Source organism: Amphiura filiformis, chromosome 18 (assembly GCF_039555335.1).
Source record: "Amphiura filiformis chromosome 18, Afil_fr2py, whole genome shotgun sequence".
Taxonomy (NCBI): domain Eukaryota; kingdom Metazoa; phylum Echinodermata; class Ophiuroidea; order Amphilepidida; family Amphiuridae; genus Amphiura; species Amphiura filiformis.
In genome coordinates this window covers 59,787,697-59,811,497 of record NC_092645.1, presented here as the reverse complement: position 1 = coordinate 59,811,497, position 23,801 = coordinate 59,787,697, and the positions used below count along the sequence as shown (strand labels likewise).

The window sequence follows — 23,801 nt, the reverse complement described above, 5'->3', positions numbered from 1 at the left end:
GTATGTAGTGTTATCTACTGAAGATAGCTTCAAATATGATCAAACATGGTTTTAGTATGTAATGCTATCTACTGAAGATAGCTTCATATGTGATCAAACTAGGTTGTAGTATGTAATGCTATCTACTGAAGATAGCTTCAAATGTGATCAAACATGGTTGTAGTATGTAATGCTATCTAAACATCATCAAACATGGTTGTAGTATGTAATGCTATCTACTGAAGATAGCTTCAAATGTGATCAAACATGGTTGTAGTATGCAATGCTATCTACTGAAGATATAATCTACTGACAAAATTGTTGAATTGACATGGAATGAGAAAAATGGGGGGAGGCGATCGGGTAACAGATAAAAGGCAATAGATAAAAGATAATTGGTTGCGCAATAACTTTATAATGACTCGGTACTTACATAATGCATTTATATGTGAAGTGATCTTATCCATCCACTGTGAAATAAGCAGGGAATAAGTAATAAATACATACATAGTACTGATCAATCGGTGCGCTGTGCCCAAAAAAATTGAATCGGTCCGAATCAGGCGGGTTGGTTCCAAATTTTTCAGGGCCGTGTCGGGTCGGGTTGGTATTATTTGGGGAATGCCAGGATCGGGTGGAAAAATCTTGCCCTGCAGGGCATTACTTCATGTGTTACATTACTTGCATTTATTACAACACTTGTGTTTTTAGTGCATGAATTTTATTTGCTGTGCAAGTCAACATTGATTATGGATATTTGAAGTCCACGTGAGGGCGGAAAAAGTGAAGAATATTTTGAACCTTGTTCTCCTGGAAATTTGGTGTTTGGAGAGAAAGTTAGGGTTTGAAAATAAAGAAATACATAATAATCTGAAGAGGGAAGTTTTTGTGTATATTTCTGGGAAATTCACATTTTTCCAGCTCTGATTCCATATTGATCCAGATTTAGTATCCTGTATGAAGTTGCCCTTTATGTTTGAACACTGTCCTCTCTCTTAAAAGCTACAAATGTATATTGATAGTTTTGCTACAGATTTCACAAGTTCACATTGATCCAGATTTAGTGTCCCGTGTGATGTTAACCTTTTATCTTGGGATGTTATCCCATTTGAACAGTTTCCTGTTTTGCATGCTATAATGATGGTGTAGTTTAGCTACAGCATAGTTATTTTAGTTTTGTTTCTCTTATCCAGAATTTACATTTCAAAGTAGTAGACATTAAATATTTATGTTACCGTATTTACAATTCATGTATGATAAAATATTCTACCTGGTAGTATCCAAACATTTGCAGCAGTTTAACCATTCGTGAATACATTACAATTGCTACCATGAACAGAACAGGGCTGTGCCAGGATCATGCAGTGCTACACAGCTTGGTTAGCAAATGAGGTGTGGATGATTTAAAGCTTTTCCATGTCATTCAATTAGCCAATCAGAACTGCACTTCCGTGTTTAAGCTGTGTAAGTGCTAAAAAGGTAAACAATTGCTGTTCTTCTCTGCAAGCAATTGTAATTTATCAAACCAGAGAAGATGAGAATTCACAAAGGGATATTATCATTTGTAGACTAATTTAGATTTTCTTTGAGCGATCGTTAGAACAAACTTACCTGTAATTCAGTAAATAGATGCATTTGTAGGATTGTAGATTAAATAATTCAAACATTTTGCTAGGCAAATCCAATAAAAAAGTAACTTACTACTTTAGCTTTCGCCATCTGGGCTGACGGCTTGATCACAAGTTTTTCCTGCTTTTCCTGCGAAACGGCTTGTTGACAATTCCCGGAAGTGATGTTGTTTTTGTTTTGAGCAGTGAATCGTATACGAAGAAGAGGAATAAGGGAAGCTATCCAAATCCGCAAAAAGGGGGCCAAAGCAATCAACCGCGACGAAGATATCTCGATCACCGCACCAATCATGATCGACAGTTCTGAATCGGGGCCGATTTTTGCCTGACTGGTTCTGAATCGGGACCGGTAAAAAAGTAAACATTACCGATTATTGCTACCGATCATTTCAGCAGCTGTACCAGCCTGCTTTTTAATCTTTCAAGCTTACAAATCAACTTACGTTGTACAGATGGATATAATTCCTTACTCCTGGTCCATAAAATTTAAGTTATTTTTAAATAACTCAAATGTTAAAACAAAAACAAAGGTGAATTCCGGGTTGAATTACATGCACCACACAGTGCGCGAGCCAGTTCTCACGCTTGTGTTGGTTTGTTGCTGTTTCGGTCGCTGTTTTGCTGACGTGACCTTAGGCCCGGGCCTGGGGAAACCCCAACCAACTTCAGCACTCCTGTCATAGTACTGTGTGTGGCGATCGCACCAATTTAATTGAGAATGGCTTACAGCGCAAAAGACCCGGGAAACCAGCACACCCATGTGGCCTCGACGTTTTGCCATGAATGGAAATTAGGGCTGTACCATTGGGAGGGTAGGGGTGTTTTGAAGAAAAAGATACGAAAGCAGTATTAAATATAATTATTTGAACAGAAATGTGAAAAATAAATAAATAAATGAGATTGAATTATGGGCATAAATCAGGCAGCAGGCTGATCGATGCTTCTCTAACATATACGATCCACTGCTCAAAACAAAAACAACATCACTTCCGGGAAATGTCAACAAGCTGTTTCCCGGGAAAAGCAGTGGACCAAGACACTTGTGATCAAGCCGTCAGCCCAAATGGCGAAAGCTAAAGTAGTGAGTTACTTTTTTATTGGATTTGCCTAGCAAAATGTTTGAATTTAATTATCTGTAATTGTTTTAAAAAATAATTCTCCTTGAGGTAGGAAATACAACTCCTTCCTGTCAGCATGGATTTTTTTTTAAATATCCCCTCCCAATACACACCTTGATTTGTATGAAGAAACTATATATCCTGTTGCTTGAAACTATCATATATTTGGGTTCGTAATTTGCACTTATAAACCGTATTTAATGAGTTTAAGTTTAGGCCTAATAATTATTTGTATAACTCGTATTCCATTGGGAAAAATACACATCACTGATATTACTTTTTAATATTACTATATATTTAAATTTGAAGTAATTCTGCCTGACACAATAGTCATATTTCCTTCCTTTAAACAGTATTTGCCTTGTAATATTGGAAAAATAGAAAATGTCATCAATGATTGTCACCTGGATGCATGATGATTGACTTAAACATCTTGTTATTAATATGTATGAATCTACAGCATCAAAGTAGTTACTCCTTCAAAACAAGCCAACATTGGGCAATTCCAAATGAAATCCATATAGCCGCTATGTTACCTAAATCACCAACACAGAGGTACATTTCAAATGTATCACCCATTCATGTAACCCTATTTGAAATTCACATTTCTGTAGTGGGAGATAAGGTCATACCTTCCATGGGCTGTATATGGATTTCAGCTGGAATAGCCCACAGTGGGAATAGCCTATGGTTTGCTTTAGTTGATAATTTATTGTTTACATTTTTTTTTTCATTTGATTATCCTTCAATTTACATTTAAATAGAATCATATTTAAGTTTAACCTAGAATTTATTTATATCCTGTATTTAAAAGTTACAATTTTCCATTAGAGAAATTGAATTCAATTGTTATTGCCTTGAAAATCCACTTTGCAGGCTTTCATTTTGCATTAATATTATAAATGATGGATTGCTGACATTAAAAGGATACCAGAACTTCATCTTGTCTCTGTTAATATGTCATCTGTTAATGCATATTATCCATCAATAATATGATCACAAGGAGTCATACTAAGTGAAAATGTTTGTGCCCTTTCCCAATTTGAACTGTTTAACTTGTTTCCCAATTCCAACCTTGGTCGATTCGGACCTATTTTCTTTTTTGCTTACTGGACCGGCCTATCCAAACTTCTGCTTGCTTCACCTGATCCATTAGCTTTCCAGATCCGATCCTATCAATGTTTTAGCAATATTGTAACATTTCCATAAGAAATAGATTGGTATTTCTAAGAAATATTATAGATTGGTAATATTTCTTTTCACAAAATGTTAGTTTTCACTCCCAGAAATGTCCCCTTTTAATTGTGAACTGAACAAATATAGCAAAGCAAGAAATTCACTATTTATTCCAGCATCTATGATGTTGCCAATGTCTGTCACTCTGTCAATCATGACTGAGGTTGGTAGTAATGTAATGTTATAGATCTGTTAAAATAAAACAAAAAATGACCAACACTTGGTATATAGTACTATGTACTGATGATATTGATAAAGGTAAAACAAAAATTGAGCAAACTTTCTGACAGTGTGTGATGGTATCTACTGAAGATAAAGAAAAATATGCTATCTACTAAAGATAGCACAACATTATAAATACTATGCTTTATTGGAGAGCTTGGAGAATATGATGTACCAACTAAATTTATTAAACCATACAGCATATGCTAAACTGATAAGTGCAGATGTATGGGATAGTATCCATTAAGGAAATTGAACCCAATTGAAATCCTTTGAAAAGTGCATTTGAGAGCTTTATGGGTTTACATTATGATAGATTGGTGACATTAAATGATACCTCATCTTGGCTATCTGTAAATGCATTACTCCATCAATAGCATTCTTGCTTGCTTATGGGTAAGCTCCTTGTGTGTCTGCTTGTATCTCTCTCATGTGATGGAAGCATCGACAGATTCTATTAATCTGGTCCACAAGTGACAATACTAGTCCGCAACTCATATTAAATCATTCATGGAGAGCATCAAACATTCATTTTTTCCTTCTTATTGTTCATGTCCAAATTTGTGGTAAACTATTTTTCAAACCTCAAATAAATGATGTACCAGTTGCTTTACAAGACTGTTGGCAACTTGAGGCTAAACTGAAAAAGGTTTAATTTGAGTGCCATTTGCTTATTGTCAAGACATTACTGACTCAAGGAAACTTGCAATATGGTTGAAAAAACACTGTCATTAAAGAAAGTACCAGTCTACAGCTGTTTACATGTTGACAACAATATCACAGGCCAGCCAGAGAGTTGTTGTATTCAACTAAATTTGTTTCACTAATTCATTGTCTCTGTTTCTCACACAGGAAATCTCAATCACTTGGGATGGTAATATTAATCACAATGTCAGACAGGTAAGTATATATAATCTGTGTGTATATAAATATACAAGAAATCTGCACAAGAATAATGCAGTGCCATGAAGGAGATTTAATCACACATTTTCGGGCTTCATTCATCAGGAGACGGTATAGTGTTGTGAGGTTTAGACCATGAATTTTCAAGACCCAAAAATGTGTGAATAATGGCATCCTCAATGACCACTCACTCCATATACTTGCATGTAAAGCCTGATGTAAATATCCTTTTTACAAAAATGCCCACAAATTAAAAACAAATATTTTCATAAAACATGCACATTATGTTTTTCAACAATTGCACAGGGGAGAATACTCAATGGCCACTTCCTCCATAGACTTGTATGTAAAGCCTGATATATACAGTCCCAGATAAAGAGTTGGAGATTCTTCAGGAAACTAGGAACACTGGCAGGGTTTAGTTGATACATTCTGCAAAATAACTTTTAAAAAAAAAGCAGTATGTCTCAAATTTTGCAAAGATTTTTAAATCAAATGTAGATGGTTACGAATAGGGCAAATAGTAAATTGGCCAATTTCTCCAAGGCAAAATTTGCACCACAACATGAATATGTGTGGCAGCTGATAGCTCTAAGACTACTTTTTTTTTCTTGCCTAAAACATTCAAATTATTGACATCTAAAGTACTTTACTTTCAGCAAATAGTTCATCTATTATATGTTTGGAATATTATGGTGAAAACAATGATAAAGAAAGAAACAAATCATTGATGTGTCATGAAAATAACAGGATCAAAGTACTATGCCCAACATGATGATTGGGCTATTACAGTTGAAATTCATACACCCCTGCAATGTATGGAAGATATGGCCTTAGGCGCCCGCACAGGGGGTGTAGGTTTTCGAACAGAGTCACCCATTCAAGTAACCACAATTAAAATGCACACTCCCTGTGTGGGAGATTAAGGTTATGTCTTCCATAGGGGGTGTAAAGACTTCAACTGGAATATTCCATTTCTATACCAATTCAAAATACTTTTCTAAATTCAATATTAATCACAAACAGTTTTTAACTAAATTTGTTCATGTATGTTTGATTCAATTTCAAAATAATCAGCTCTGACTAGCTCAATTTTCTTATTATATTGCAAATTGGATATGTCTGGGTAAAGACAAGTCATGATCAAATTCACAATAACATGCATGTATAGTAACATTCTTTCATGGACATTTTTTCATGGTTTTTAGAATTCTGAGCCCTTTTGGGGAGTCATATTTGGCATATTCCTCCAAACCAAAACACAGTCATATACATGCACTGCCAATATTTTTCTGGTATTTTGTTTTCATTATTATTTTTCTTGCAAAAGGCATGAAAATAGAAAGCCAGTGAAAATGTGTTGCTCTGCTGTGATATGAGATGCTCTACCATGGAATAACAATTCAGATTTACACTTAATAGAATGATGGATTGCAGTACAAACAGAGATAAAATTATCAGACAGAATATCGTTGTTGATGCTGTGTGTTGCTTTAATTTTAGTAAGTGGGTATGATGTAGATTATGATAACATGATATATGAGATGTGCTATCATGCAATTATAGATTAAGCTTACACTAAATAGTTTGATGGATAACTGTTTAGACAAGTAGACAGAAAATCTTGCTGGCTGTAGTTATATCTATAGTTATTATTTGTTTGTTGGGTTATTTTAGTCATTTGAATAGAGGAAAAATTACATTGGACTAGTCCACACTCCCTTGTGGGAAATTTAGGAAAAATCTTCTATAAGGTAAGGCCAAACAAATAAATTGTTTGCTTGTCTATAGATCACTTTCAGTAGTTGGGTCAGTCGTGCAGGAAAACATGTTTTTTTCCTTAATGTCTTTTTTTTCCAGGTACCAAAAGTAAAATGTAAAGTACTGTAATCATCCAAGTATAGTCACATGTTTTTTCTTTTCTTTTCTTTTTTTCCGGATTTGTAGTATCTCTGGACCTAGAGCCAAATCATAGAATCATTCATGGTTGACTTTGCAAAAAACAAAAAAAAAACCAAGCAAAAAAAAACAACCCAGCATTTTGTGTTTTCAATATATGCAAAGTTATAATTTGTGTTCACTTCATAATCTATTAATGATTTCAAAATGCAAACTTTATACAGTTGGGACTGCCAAGATAGTCGGTCGGATGAAGAAAAGCAAACAATTTTTTGTGTGTCCAAAGTATGAATTTCAAATGGAATTAATTCATTTAACCAACTATATTTGAAACTTACCCTCCCTCTGTGGAAGATGTAGGTTGAATCTTTCTCAGAGGGTGTATAAAATTCATATTGAACAGCCTGATGTATTCATTCTATTTAAAATTCCTACTCTTCCTGTGGGAGATATTTTCAAAATCTTGCACAGGGGAAGTGTAAAATTTAAATGTATTAGCCCATTATAAAATGTTACCAAAGAATACAGGTAAATGTAGTTCAGTTTACTGACACTAGACAAAGCAAGTAATCTTCTGAAAAGTAGAATTCATCAAGTTTTATAAATATATGCTATTTTATGAACCTGATGTTGCAAATATTGAATCACATCGCTAATCACTAGTATCTTACTTGTTTTTAAAGTTTGAGAATAATTTTAAACAGGAGTCTAATTTTAGTGGGATTTGGACCATACTTTAGCATTTTGAATGTGGAAATGAATATAAACAAAAATCAAAATTGAAAATAGTGGTTATTACTCATTTGTATTGAGTGTATTGTGTGCTATCTACTGAAGATAATAAATAGATATTTGACTTGATATTTGATTTGATAGGATTTGATAATCCCTGATGTGAAAGGGTAGCTGTTTACAGCTGCCTCCTCAAAATTTGTCAGAAGTCAATAACAATTTAATGAAATGAACTAATCCATCTGTATTTTAGTTTATTTATTGCTCCTATACTTATTAAAGTTGAGCCCTTTCTGAAGATAATTTGGTGTATAACCTTGTATATATAATTATATTAAAAGTATAAAAGGTGAGTCAGAGTGGGGCCGTGAGCTACTGGTGTTTGTGCTCAAATTTGATAAATATAAAGCCCACACTCATAGGGAAATGTATTGATTCAATATATGAGATCCCAAGGCTCATTGTATTCGGTTTTATCCGAATAATAATCCGAAATAAACTGTATTAATGTTGAAGCAAAATAACCAAAACTGGAAAAATATGACATGAAGATTCGACCTGCCTTAAATGGTAACTAGGAGATAATTCATCAACTAAATGATACCTTTGTTTATTTAGGTTGTGATTGATAATCAGACAATCTATGGTGTACCTGGAGGCTACTACAGTGGTGATCCTCAGCCTCATGGAAGCTATGACATAGATTTCAACTTGGAAGGAGAATATACCTTTATAAGGTAGGTCTACACTTTGTTTCACCTTACTCCCCATTCCAGAAAAATACAACACTAATTTTTTGTGATTAAAAATATTATCAAGTTCTGCCAAATGAAACGTATCTCAATCCTAATCATTCATTTAGTCCTAACTGGAGATGAAAGAAAAAGTTCACTATTTTACTAATTTCTTGAAAAAATAGCCCAAAACATGCATTTTTGGCATGTTTTCTGACAGTCGAGTCACAAAAATCACAGATTTGGAACAAGTCTAAGCATTTAAAATTAGGGTATATGCCGACATTTTGCTCTAATTTTCACTTTTTTGTTATTATAAGAATGAAACATGTCTTTCCCAAAAATTAGAATGTATAAACTGAAATTAGTCTTAGTACAAGTCTTTGGGCTTGATTGTCACAGCATACGAAAAACACCCTTTAAAACATATTTTTGGCCCTTATTTCCAAAAATTGACCAAATATTAAATTGGACTTTATTGCTAGTTAGGACTCCTAACTAAAGGATTAGGATTTAGCTATGTTTCATTTGGCAAAACAGGATAATATTTTTTTAATCCCCAAAAATTAGTGCTATATTTTTCTGTAATAGGGAGTAGTGCCATCAGTGCTTGTATGTAGTTGTGTTGCAGGTGTGCCGACAAACAGCCCATGTGTATGCGTCTATAATAGGTAATTTGAAAGACATAACATTAATCTCACACACAGGGGTGTAGATTTCAAATGGAGTCATGCCAGAGTAACAGGTAGTGTTAGATAAATCGAAACGATGAATATATGTATTTATTTAATTAACTTGAAACTGCAGCAAATATGCGTTTTTTACCGTTTCATTTCTTGTAACTATAATTGTTTTGTGACAACAGAGTTTACATTGCAGTCGTAACTGTGTCAGAGACAATGTATGTACTTCGATTGAATGCCGCTTCTTTCAAACACGCTTATCCAACAGGTGCGAGCGAGACGTACATGGTCTCAGCATAATGTGATTTTTCTATAGAATTACGATCCAGACAACCGTCCATCTCTTCACGGTCTATGTTCCCACTGAGCTTAATACTACTCCCTATTCCAGAAAAATACAGCACTAATTTTTTTGGGATTAAAAAAATATTATCCTGTTTTGCCAAATGAAATATAGCTAAATCCTAATCCTTTAGTTAGTCCTAACTAGCAATAAAGTCAATTTTTAATTTTGGCCAATTTTTGGAAATAATGTCCAAAAACATGCGTTTTTAGGGTGTTTTTCGTATGCTGTGACAATCAAGCCCAATGGCTTGTACTAAGACTAATTTCAGTTTATGCATTCTAATTTTTGGAATTGACATGTTTCATTCTTAAAACCAACCATTTAATTAAAGTAACACAAAAAGTGAAAATTAGAGCAAAATTTCAGCATATACTCAAGATTTTGAATGCTTAGACTTGTTCCAAGTCTGTGATTTTGTGACTCGATTGTCAGAAAACATGCCGAAAATGCATGTATTTGGCTCTTTTTTCAAGAAATTAGTAAAATAGTGAACTTTTTCTTTTATCTCCAGCAGTTAGGACCAAATGAATGATTAGTACTGAGCTATGTTTCATTTGGCAGAACTTGATAGTATTTTTTTAATCCCAAAAAATTAGTGCTGTGTTTTTCTGGAATGGGGAGTAAGTATACCTCTATTAGCCTGTCTGAACAAGCCTTATTTATGGTGCTGCTAAGGATTTTTTGTCAAAACAATTTGAAGAGCAAAGAAAGAACAAACAAATCCTAGCTGGCTTCACTTTGGCTTGTCAAATGTATTCTATGAATCAGCACTTTCCCTGCATTCTCCTTAAAAGAAAGCAAAATATCAGACTAATTCAAATTTCACACTTTTTTCAACATCTTGTTTAAAAGCATAAAGGGATTCAATTACTGCTAGAAAATTAAAATTCAATATTTCAGCAACAATGATTTGCAATTTCCAACTTATCCAGAAGTGTCATGCAATAGAATTTTCAATTCAAATTTCACACTATTTTAGCAGTGACTGTAGTGTGCACTACACATTCAGTTAATCTCTGTGTAAGAGAGCAGGAAATTTCCATGCATCAATATTTATGAGAGATTAATAGCTTTATTTAATATTTTAATGATAATTTGTATTTTCTAATAAAACAGTAAATAATCTAAAATTTATGAGTTACACAGAAAATGTTATCTATTGATACAATGGGCTATTCCAGGTCAAATGCATACACCCCCATGGAAGATGTGACCCTTATTTGTAAGGTGTGTAGATTTCACATGGAGTCACTTATTTAGGTAACCCTATTTGAAATTCACACTCTGTGTCTTCCATAGGGGTGTATGGATTTGAACTGGAATAACTTAATGTTTTGTTTCAAATGTCACCCATATCTGGGTTGTTTCCTGTAGATTCTAGGTGGCCTGAAAACCCAATTACAATGATATTTTCATTTCCGTTTAGAGAGTCAGGATTTATGGTAACGTACGCTTCAAATCACAAATATTTCTTCTCAAATCAGTGCCAAGTAGGTTAGATATGAAAATTATAGGTGTGAGAAAACTAGACTCTGGCTGATTTTCATAGAATTTATTGATTCCTTTTTGTGAAAATGTATGAGATGAAAGCTTTCAAAACTGTTTATAAAAGTTTTTACTTGAAAATACCTTTTTTTCCTGGATTATCCAAATAAAAAAAACAAAAGGGTAAAATTGCTCCCCAAAATGAAATATAATATGCGGCCTACGGGACAGTTTTTAGTTAAATATCTGTTGGGAAATGTTATATACAGTGCATCATTTGTCATATGTGATGTGCCATGTCAAAAGGAGACACTTTTGGGCAGGTTATCAATTTTGAGGTTTTTACATATCTTAAATATAGAGATATTTTGCTCCACAACCCCGTTTTCACCAGTAAATCGGATATTCCTAAGCGAAGATATTGAGTTTGTAAGTTATGGTATTATAAAACTGGAAATTGAGATATCGGCCTTTAAAAATATTATTGACAATATTGATAGTCGGATTTACCTTGAAAAATGTCTCATAAAATACAAGATGCCAGTTATATTCTGATCTGAAACTATCAGACAATATTTTAAACACTAATAACATCACAAATTCGCAACAAACCCAAATTGTGAAAAAAATTACCAGCGGGCAGATTTTTGGCTATTTCTCCATTTACAATCCTACCCAAAAGTGTCTCCTTTTGACATGGGACATAACATACACATGTATGTTGCAATGTCTCGTGTACTGAACAAGACGCTTCACAAAACCCTGGAATAATGGTGGAATCTATTTGCATGTCTGTCTCAGTATGGTATGAGTTCCATGGGGTAATAGCATCCTAATGGTATCATGATCTTACATTATACTACACATTTTCAACTAAACCACTCAGACACAAGAAGAATGATGAACGCAATGATTTATAATATCTCATGATACCAAACAGGAAATGTCGTAATGGTTATGGGTTGAATAGAAATGGATTGATATGGTACTAGACTTAATTTGAGGATATGTACAAGTTATGTAGGGGTTTGATAGTTTTGTTCTTTTCATTTGCTAAAAGGATGTGTCTTTTTTCACTTGTTTGTATATGGCAGGAAAGTTGTTCTTATAGTGAAGAATGATGAAAGCAATGTTTGAAATTTCTCATGTTACCAAGCAGGAAATGTCATAATGGTTATGGGGCGTAAATGGATTGATACAAGAATGTTAGATTTGCGTAGGAGTTTGGTAGTTTTGTACTTTGCATTTGCTAAAAGGTCCTTTTCTCAAGAGCCTTGTAACGACATGAAAGATGTTTTTATAGAAGAATGATAAGTGAATAGTGATAGAGCAATGGTTTTCAATTGCTTACTAAATGTTACCAAACATGAAATGTTACTTGGTAAATAATAGTGATAAATTGCAAAGTTACATAGGATTTGCATAATATAGTTTGCTTAAATTATTAAAAGAATGTACGCTTTTCTCAAGACACTCTTAGTTACTAGTCTTAATCAATATAAAAGATGTTTTTCTAGTGAAGAATGATAAGAGCAATGATTTTCAATAATTGTTATTACCAAACAGAAAATGTTTCATGGTTAGGTGTTTACAGCAGCAGACCAACCCTAATCTTGAAAATTTACTGTAAAACACAGAATCTTGTCAAAATGAAATGGATAATCTTGTCAAATAATGAGGTGGAGATCTTGTCAATATGAATAGTTACATGTTAGAATAAAACAGAAAATATTCATTTTGATAAGATTGTCGGTCAACCTAATCAAAATGAACAGTATATCTCATCCTCAAAATGAACAGTATATCTCATCAAAACGAATAGTTATGGGATAAAAAATAAATAAGTTGGGATTCTAATTAAAAAATGAATAGTACGAAATTAGAGTGTAGCAGTTTAATAGTTTTGTACTTTGATTTTTGTGTGGAGCAGCCTATCCTTCGTGGCTTTTGAAGGCTGACCATGCTTTTCATAACAGTTTTGCTTGATTATTTTGGTGCTAGACTGAAATTTCTAACACTTCCTGGTCCAAGTTTTTAACATACTGGATATGCATTTTCAATGCTTAATCAATATTTTCATAATGAATGATAGTAAGTGCACTTCAGTCACATGAGTTTTTGAAAACAACAACAAAAACAGCAACAAAATCGAGATGCCCATTTTATAGGTGACATTTTAAACCTATTTAAACATGGAATTTCTTGTTCACAAGACTAAAAAAAAAAGCAATCGACCAACTGTTTAGCATTCTTTAGCACATTTACCATGCTGTATTAACATTTAATTTAGTGAGCTTGACTTATTTTTTCCAGACAATTAAGCACTTAATTGTGAAAATAAGGCCATGGTAGGCACAGGTGATCTGAGGCATATTAATCTCAGACTACACTTTGCAATCAATTTTAACCATACAACATACTTTGCTAGATGGAATCACATATTGGGCTATACCAGTTGAAATCCATACACCCCTATGGAATACATGACCTGAATCGCCCACACGGTAGGTGTAGATTTCAAATGGAGTCCACCCATTCAAGTAACTGAATTTGAAATTCGTACTCCCTGTGTGTAATATTAATTAAGGTCATGTCTTCCATAGGGGGTGTATGTTTATCAACTGGAATAGCCCATTAACATACATGTTCATGTGAACTCTATCAGTACTTTGATATAAATGTCACAGAGTCTGGACCGCTTTGACGACAGCATATGTACACAGACCTCAAAATAAATACAAATCTAATTTGAGCTGAAACCAACCAATGTATCATGACTTAAATTGCAAGTATAATAAATATTTGATGTAAAAAATTCAGCGTGGCCCACGTGTGACCTGGACTGAAAACATGAACACATCGCCCACAAAGATGTCGTACTATGCCTGGCCGTAGAAATTCTTATTCTTGTTTGGAGCATGACTTAATCAATGAGGAAATCTCACATGAGTGAGACAGTACTGATATGTACACTAAGCAGGTGGATTAGTATCTCTCAACACAAACTCATCACAGACAACTGTACAATTATGTGTTCCCTACCAGTATTCATTTACTCATCAGATGTTTGAAACTTGATTATTTATGATGTGGTGAAAAGTGACATTCTGTAAGAGAAAACTGTGAATATTCAAGATTTTGTTGAATTGATTCTAATACTGGAACTTACATATTTTGTTTTGATTTGATTTGTTTTGTTTTGATTTTGTTGAATTGATTCTAATTTTGATTTAGATTTTGTTGAATTGATTCTAATACTGGAACGTACATATTTTGTTTTTATTTGATTTGTTTTGTTTTGATTTTGTTGAATTGATTCTAATTTAGATTTAGATTTTGTTGAATTGATTCTAATACTGGATTAGCCATCTTTTGGGACCCCTTTGGAAATAAGCCTGTACATGTATTATGTAGCCGGGCTTTTATGGGCTATCCTTGCCTTGCCTTGCAACTTTTAGTGTTGTGGCGTGTATGCCGTTCCAATCTAGGATGGCATTTGGTGGTTTGTTCACATTTGTTGTATGTTAAACTTTGATGCTTTGTACTTGTTTAATCATTTCTGTATTTTTGTATATGTTGCAAAGCTAAATAAAAACTAAACTGATTCTTATTCAGTGGGTCGTGATAACCCTATGTCATCACAAGTATTGATAGCACGTAACATGCTTATTGAGGTGCGTGTACGTGTATGTATAAAAAAGACATTGCAGCATATACATGCATGTGATCGCAGTGCCCACAACTGCAGATGTGAAGTTTTGTTTATTTTAGAATAAGGAAACTTTTTAAGATGGTAACTTAATTGCTAAATAAAATAGTTTTTAGTTATTAAAATAATATTTAACTGACTAAGAATGACTGCGTTGGCATCCACTACTCAAAATTTGCCTGTCATCTATGACATGGTAGAGGATAGTAAACACAATGATTTCTAAGAATGAGTGCATTAGCTTCCACTACTCAACATATTTTGGACCTGCCTGTCATCTATCACATGGTAGAGGATAGTAAAAACAAAGATTTCTATTGTTTATTCTCTAATTATATTTTTGCTTTAGTTTAAAATCAGTATGAAAAGTAGTGTACTTCAATAATAAATCATGCTATCTTCTGTAGATAGCTGTTTTAATTTTGTATAAACAATGTAATAATGATTGAGTAGTGGTTTTTATCAAGCTTCTGAATATGATTCTGATTAATGGTGTACATGTATATATGTATGTAAACATATTAAAGATATATGCAAGTAGTTTGTATAAAATACAGTAATCAGTCAAAAGTTACATGGGCAGTTTGTTTACTAAGAACATGATATCAATTACCATCCAAATTCCAAGGCAGTTTACATTATCATCAAATATCAAACATTATTATGCCATGAATATGTCAATTTGTATTCTATTTCAAATTCATCTTCCTGTAAACAGAAACATGCATGGTAAAATAGTGCAAGACATCTTTCAGTTGATTTTAGCTTTGCTGATATTTAAAAACCACAAATTCAAAACCTTAACTTATACAGGTCTTTTAAAGGAATATTCATATATGTGACATGGTGAAGAAGAATGAGTCGGAATTCTTTGGTTTTATATTGTTTTCAGCCATTGATAAATTGCTCATAACTTGGTAACCAGATGTCTGATTTTGATGGGGTTTGCATCAAAATGTAGCATTTATAAACTGGCAGAAAATGATGTAAAAAACTTCTAATTGAAAATTTTGGATGTGTAACTCATTCCCCTTGATCATGTCACATATGTGTTGCTGTTGACCATCAACGTACATTTTTCAAGCTTTTAGCAATCATCAAATGGTTTTCCATATTTGTCACCCCTGCAATAAATAAGTTTTAACTGATGTTTGCATGTTATAGTATTAGCTCTTTTACATGTTAAAATGTGTAACAAAGCAATTGTCCCAATTGTCGACAAGCATGGACCAATTGTCAACAAAAACTAATCATTAAAAAAATGAGGAAAAAGCTTAAGATAAGCTTAACATCACCATTATTTACCATGAAATAACTGCATCAGTCTTCTATTTCATTCATAAGTGGTGCAGATTATCTTTTCTTTAAAAATTCCAATATTCTGATGATGCATATATGGACGTATGGTAATATTTTGATGTAAATAAACAATGCATAACATGGTCTCTGAACTTGATATTTTGACTTAAGTTTATTGATGTATTGTTTTGTCGACAACTTGTCAATGTCGGATCTTGAGATTTGACAATTGTCGACCAGAGAAGATTTATAAGCAGTCCCATCCGGGTACTTGAGAACCAGTCTAGTAATCACAGAGTTTAACACCATTCTTCACTGTTGATTCCCGTTCCAAAGATGCGATTTTCAAACACTCAAAATATGTCCAAACCGTCGATAAGCATTTTGAGATGATCCCTGAAAAGAACATCGGTACCATGTTCAAATGAGCTCTTTTTTATTACTATCAACCCACATTCGAATGAGGAATAAAAGTCTGAAAGTACAAGAAATCGGTATACTAAAAGTAAAAAATTCAATTTAATGGACACAGCAGCTGTACGCGATGTGACCGATTTCGTACACGTCGTGTATTTCAAAGTACAACGCGAATGCACGACTATGGATACAATAATGAAAATACTAACCAATCATGAATGAGTTGGCAAGGTTTGATTCACTTCCGTGTTACACACACGCGGGCGTTCATCACACAGTGTACGCAGAGAATCACCACGTTGTTGACAGCTGTGTTCATTCATTTGAAATTTCTAGTAGACTGGTTCCTGGATGTTTCACGGGATCGCCTATAAATCTTCTCTGATTGTCGACAATGTAAATTCTACTTTACAACAGCCCTAATGTGTAATGTGTGTTTGTATTTCTATGTGTTGCTCTGCTTTTGTTGTATGGTATATTGTCAATCAGGTATAAAACTGAATTATATCATTCTCTCTTTGTTTGCCATGATCATGTGGGTAAAGGGGGATGTGAAACAGTCATGGGAAATTAAGCTGCTAAATTAACATGATGAAACCTTTAAGAAGGAAAAAACAAACAAAAGGGACCTTTAAAAGAGTTGTTTGTTCCAGAGTTAGAAATACAATAGTTTGCACTATATACTATTTCAACATGGCCTCCCTCTCGAACACAGTAATCAGGTGCATGGTTTACTATATGGGACGAGGCTGTTGACACTCTGAAAAATCAAAAGAAGAATCTATAGAAGACATGTTTGGCATGGTACACGACTAGTGCAGAAAAACTACACTTAACTAAAAAACAAAATTCCTTGAAGGCATAGTCCTCACATAGTATGCTCAACGTCAAGCTTTTGCTATTTGATGTTCAAAATAATATGTGCTGGGTGCTTAGCAGTATGTGGATTTTTGAAAATGAATTTTGTGTTTTAGTTAATTTTGGTCCAATATTTCCCATACTGTTTACGCATGTTGAGCGTTGTTGGAGTCTAAGCTCTCTGGGAGCTCCTGTCTAACCTCATTCCATGAGCATTGCTCACCCTCAGGCAGTATGGCATAAGGACTCAAAAGAAATGACCAACCCTACCCGACCAACCCTAAAAATAGGCTCGACCCTAAACTTTTTTTGTAAAAAAAAATAATAAAAAAATAAAGAAATTTAAAAAAATAGAAGAAAAAAGTTCCAATGCCTTTATCGAACCCAATTTACAGCTTTAAAAGTAAAAAAAAAATCCTGACCTACCTACCCTAATTTTTTTTATGTGATGCCAATGAAACAATTATCTCCAAAACCTGGGAGTTACAGTTCAGTAGTCAGCATTTTATATAATTTATACCGTATTCATTCCAATAAGTGCCCAGGGTGCTTAACAAAGTCATTTTGGGTGGGCGCTTATTTTTTACCTGGTTAACTAATTTTTTTTTATTAGAGACAAATTTACGTATGTTATAAAAGGGTCTTGAGACGTTCTAGTAACTTTTCTGATGCAGAAAATGTATTGCAAGTTTACACAGGACTTGTAGCCCTCCACCTATTTCACATCAACGTCTATCCGTCACTTCAACATTAATGGTACCCTTTATCAAATTGAAAATACCCTGGGTGGGCGCTTATTGGGCCATGGACGCTTATTGGAATGAATACGGTAATATTCCTACACACTACTCTTGCTGTGTGAGATAGAAATAGATTCTATTCAAAATTACCTTGCTCTGTGCATGACACAGCACTATATTATATTAGAAACAGGTTTAATTTGAGTATAATTTGACCAATTCAATTAAGTGGTGAAATAGCAGTTACATTAGCATTTCAACTTGTACGCCTTTTGTAAATTACAAAATAGCTGGTGCAATCAAGTGTGATTTTTGTAAGCATAAAAATGTGTATTGTCTTTTAAGATTTCATCAAGTGATGTTCAATCATGTACAACCAGAGAAGATGTAATAAAGTTAATTCTCTGGTACAACAGATCCTCTTACAAATCCATCTAAGTTACACCAGGTGTGAATTGGGCTATTTCATTCCAAATCCACACTCCCCTTGTGGAAGATTTAGCAAAGTCTTCCACAGGGGAAGTATGGGTTTCAATTAGAATAGGCAATTGGATAACTAAATTTCCATTTGAAATACTCACTCCAGTTGTGGAAGATATATGTAAAGCCATATACAGGGGAAGAATGGATTTCAAAATAATTTAACCCTTAGCAAATGCATTTGAAAAAGATATATTCTACTCTGTGTGTGGAAGTATGGAAGATGGAATAGCCCATTATCACAACAGCCTCAAGTGTCATCTTTGTAATATAAGCGGCAAGACATAAATTTGATTTTTCTGTTGTTGAAATATGATCCTGCTACTGAGCTGCAAACAACCATGGGTTAGTACAGAATTGGTTATTCTGTATTTGAGCTGCAAATATAGACAACCATGGGTTAGTACAGAATTGGTTATTCTGTATTTGTGCAATTTTGATTATGGTTTGCAAAAGAAAATTGATGATAGTAGATATTTATGATGCACTATTGCCGTTAGTTAGATTTTCTCTGCATATATGTATGCGATACGGTTGAGTGAAATGAGTCTAATGTTGCAAATATTCAATTTCAACTTTTTTACATCAGTTTTTAGCACTTTCATAATGCTACATTTTGCTGCAAATCCCATGAAAATTTTGGGTTACCAAATTACAGGCAATTTATCGGTTGAATTTGAGCACTTTTTTGCTAATAACTTAAAATCAATATTAGCGACATTAGTCATTCCCCTTGATCGCATCACATATGCAATATGAAGCAAAGCAAGGTATTTGGTGGAAAACTGATTTACTGATATAATATTTTGCAATTTTATCAATTCTGGACAGTTAAATAGATGTTTAAATTCATGTTTCCAAATATGTTCACATTAAGTATTATGTGTAATAAATATTTTCGCAGGGTTAAAATTTGTGGCTGCTTGTTCAACCTCGAAAAGTGCCAAAATTACCCCCCATAAATATTCCCCACTATACAGTAAGTGCTAATATTTATTACCTTTTCTGTTCATAATTTGAATCAGGGTCTACAATCTGAGGGCCAGATTTAGGTTCAGTCAGAGAACCCTTCAGAAAAATAGTTACCAACATAAACATCAAAATGATACATTGATGCTGAATTTGAGATTAGTGTTATAAAAAATGAGGAAACTTATTGAGCATCCATCATGGGAAGGAAAGAATGAAGGAAGGAAGAAAGAAAGAAGAACCACAGACCCCACGGTGCCAGACACGAGCAGAGCATGGCCATACTTTGCCACGGGGGTCTACCTTGGCCGGCCAAGCTTTCCGTGCCCACATGACTGCTAGCATGATGACGTAATCATAACATATGGGATACCTGCGCCTGCAGGTGATTTGTGAATTGAGGTTTTTTGATGTTTGGTTTGGTCCGATTTATGTTTAAGCCTGAGGGTACTCGGTACAATTGACCGTAATGTGGCAAACATGGGTAGCATTTTTGGCCTTTTGGTATATCAGTGACCCCTTTTTCTAGGCCTATTTTGATATATGGATGGCTCCATTATCAATTTTCTCCATTTTTTCGGAAAATAGCACAATTTTGCCACACTGTAGCCAAATTTTTTGAAAATGCCCCAGAAAAGTTGTAAAAATTCAGGCAGTTTGTGTTAAATTTGGCTGAAAATTTTGAATTTTGGTATTTTTTAAGGCTTCCTTGTGTGGTGTTTAACCTCATGAGCACTATTGGCTGAATTATTGGTAATGTGTCAATTTGACCAAATGTGGATGTTTATTATACATTTGATATCAGTGCCCAAGGCTCTTTCCATATTATTGTCAATACAGACTGTGAAATAAAGCAATGGGCTATTCTATCTTCCATTTGAAAACCACGCCCCAACTGGAAGATTTTGGAATTCTTTTTCTAACCATATTTAGCAGTGTAAATTATTGCAGATCCAACCATTTTCATGTTTTCATCCATTTAATTTTATCCAAATTTGCCAAATTCAACTGTATTCAACAATTTTCACATATAAATTCCAGCTGGAATTGAGATGGCAATGATATCTTCCACAGGGGGTGATGGGAATTAAAGTCACTTGCCAATAGTTGATTTCATAAGCAGCCTTTTCTTTGCTAATGTTCTTTGAAAAGCTGCAGCGGTGATGTTTACAACAACCAATCATACACACAAAATACTGAGCAGACATACATGTATATACTTCACTAAAATGGCACTGATTACAAAAATGTAGTGAACCATTGAATAATGTGAAATATCATGTACAAATCATTATTTTGTAAATTAAAACTAATACTAGAACTAAAATTTGCAACTCACTTTACTATGTTGCTTACTTTGCAACTGACTTTGCTCATTTGCTTAGCAAAGTGAGTTGCAAATTTTAGTATTAGATTTAATTTACAAAATAATGTTTTGAACTATTAGATGAATAATCTACACCAAGATATCATGTGCAAATGTTCTGAAATTATTTAAGTGTATTGTTTTGATGTGGTCTTCTGAAGAAAGGTATTGCATGCATAATTCTATTCCTTTCATTGTCCATTACTAGCGGGTACCCGCGCTTCGCGCGGGCCCCCGCTAGATGAGTAAACGGGAGCGGTTAGTATAAACGATGGAAATGGTAATCATGGCAATTGGTATCGCTTTTAACAGCTCAATTATTACGCGGTTAGTGATGTCGTAGGCCTATATTTGTTGCCTCTACTTCCATTTCTCTCTTTTTTTTTTTTTGCTTGTTCACTTTCTTTCTCTCTCTTCTTTCTTTCTTGGTCTTTCCCTTTCTTTCTTTTCGTTTCTCTCTCCCTTTCTCTTTCTAGCTTTCCTGTTGTTTCTCTTTCTGTCTGTCTTTTTTCCCCTCTTTCTTTCCCTCTTTCCTTCACTCTTTCCTTCCCTCTTTCCGGGTTCCTTCCCTCCGTCCTTCCTTTTTTTCCTTCCTTCCTTCCTTCTTCTTTCTTTACATAGGCATAAACCCCGAGGTGAGTAATAAATTCCTCAATATTTTGATAAGGGGCATGGTCTACTGTATCACCTCCATGTTGACGCATGTATGTGGGTTTCTTTCTTTCTTTCTTTCTTTCTTTCTTTTTTCCCTCTTTCTTTCACTCTTTCTTTCACTCTTTCCTTCCCTCTTTCCATCCCTCCTTCCTTCCTTTTTCCTTCCTTCTTCTTTCTTTACATAGGCATAAATCCCGAGGTGAGTAATACATTCCTCAATATTTTGATAAGGGGCATGGTTTACTAAATCACCTCCATGTTGACGCATGTATGTGGGTTTCTTTCTTTCTTTTTTCCCTCTTTCTTTTCCTCTTTCTTTCACTCTTTCCTTCCCTCTTTCCTTCCCTCCTTCCTTCATTTTTCCTTCCTTCCTTCTTCTTTTACATAGGCATAAATCCCGAGGTGAGTAATAAATTCCTCAATATTTTGATAAGGGGCATGGTCTACTGAATCACCTCCATGTTGATGCATGTGGGTTTCTTTCTTTCTTTCGTTCGTTCTTTCTTTTATATTTGTTTCTGTTTCATCAACTACTTCTTGAACTCAACCCTAACAAAGCATCAGGGCCAGATAACATACCGATTCGAATACTGAAGGAATGTGCAGAACAAACAGCGCCCCTTCTCCAGGCATTCTTCACGCAGAGTCTTCAAATAACCCCCCTCCCCCCAATATTGGTCAATGCATGGTCCATACAATCACCCCAAGTTGACACATGTAATGTATAATAGATGCAGGTGTCTGACAAAATTAACCTCATTTTTGGCTAAACTAAAAAGTGCCAATTTTTGCGGTCTTCGTGCGAATTTGTTCCACTTTTGCACAATATAAGTTGACAAAATTAACCTCATTTTTGGCCACACTAAAAAGTGCCAATTTTTGCGGTCTTCGTGCGAATTTGTTCCACTTTTGCACAATATAATTCACCAGTAGGCCTAATTAGCTTGCCATAAATTATTCTGTCGCCACCAAGATGCTGGCTTCACTGTAGGCCTATTTCAAGAAATTGATTTAAACGGACCCGATCCCCCATGTCATATGTCAAAAGAAATCTACGCCATTGTTATGTTGCCAAAAGATGCCGGATTCACTATTAAGGGAACTGGAATGAGCGTTTTGAGCGTTTCGACAGCATTTTTTGTGGGACATGAGAGCACATCAGACCTATCGAATTGCATTCTGAATACGAAGAATGTCTTTCTGATATCAAATAATTTTCATTTTATGAAATTCACGATATAATACAAATTTTATGACAAATAACAGTCCTCGAAGTAAATTTTATAAATGTAATGATATAGTCTTAAAGTGTATGTAGGTGGGATGAAAAGCCGACGATCAATTGAAAATTTTGACCTATTGAAGATATGGATTTTTTCCCAAAAAGACCTCATTTTTTTTTGGTGTTTTGGAAAAAAATCCATATCTTCAATCTGAAAAGGTCAAAATTTTCAACTGATCGTCGGCTTTTCATCCCACCTACATACACTTTAGGTAGAAATCATCAGATTTATAAAATTTACTTGAGTACTGTTAAATATCAAAAATATCAATTTTAATGATTTGCCATAAAATGTGTATTACATTGCTAATTTCAAAAAATCAAAATGATTTGATATCAGAAGGCCATTCTTTGTATTCAGAATGCAATTTGATATGTCTGATGTGCCCTAATGTCCCACAATAAATACTGTCCAAACGTTCATACCCCTTCCCTTAATATGCCTACTTCAAGAAATGTTTTCATCCCTATCCCCGGCCCCAATGTCAAAAAGAAATCTACGCCATTGTTAAGATATTATAATGCCCGTACCCTCCCCATCGAAATTCATCACAACATGACAAACGAATAAACTCAAATTATTTTCCAATATTATGCCTAGGCCTACCTTGAATTTAAAATCTTCGGAAAGTCATCACAAAAGAAGTTTCCGAAAGTTGTCATAAACGAATGCAGTTGATTTATTATATAGGGGTTGCGGTTACCCTGCCGCATAATGCCCACTCTCCATCGAAAGTAACCACGATCACGAACGGATAAACTAATATCACTTTCAAAATATTATATCACTTGGACCATTTTTCGAAAATCATCTGTGTAGCGGTTACAGCATTATAGGCCTACCATTGCAAACGGTGATACAAAGTACATACGAAATGTGCGCCCTCGTCTTGAATATGCGCGTATAGTATACGCGTATTAAAGCTTGTCCGTAGCAACGAAGCAACGGTCCACCATTGGTTGATGCACCAAATAAATCCAAATAATTATTTGTGTTTATTAATTTATCTATCTATCTATGCATTTACCATTCATCTGGAAATGCTAGAACTTATTTATTTA

At 34.2% G+C, this 23,801-nt stretch overlaps 1 protein-coding gene across 1 annotated transcript in view; it reads left to right on the top strand.

Moving 5' to 3' along the window:
- Positions 1-23,801, top strand: part of LOC140139648 (uncharacterized) — a 192,328-nt gene that overhangs the window by 13,189 nt on the left and 155,338 nt on the right. The window contains 2 exon segments of the mRNA XM_072161352.1: positions 5,036-5,083; positions 8,336-8,454. Coding sequence (XP_072017453.1) covers positions 5,036-5,083; positions 8,336-8,454 — 167 coding nt within the window.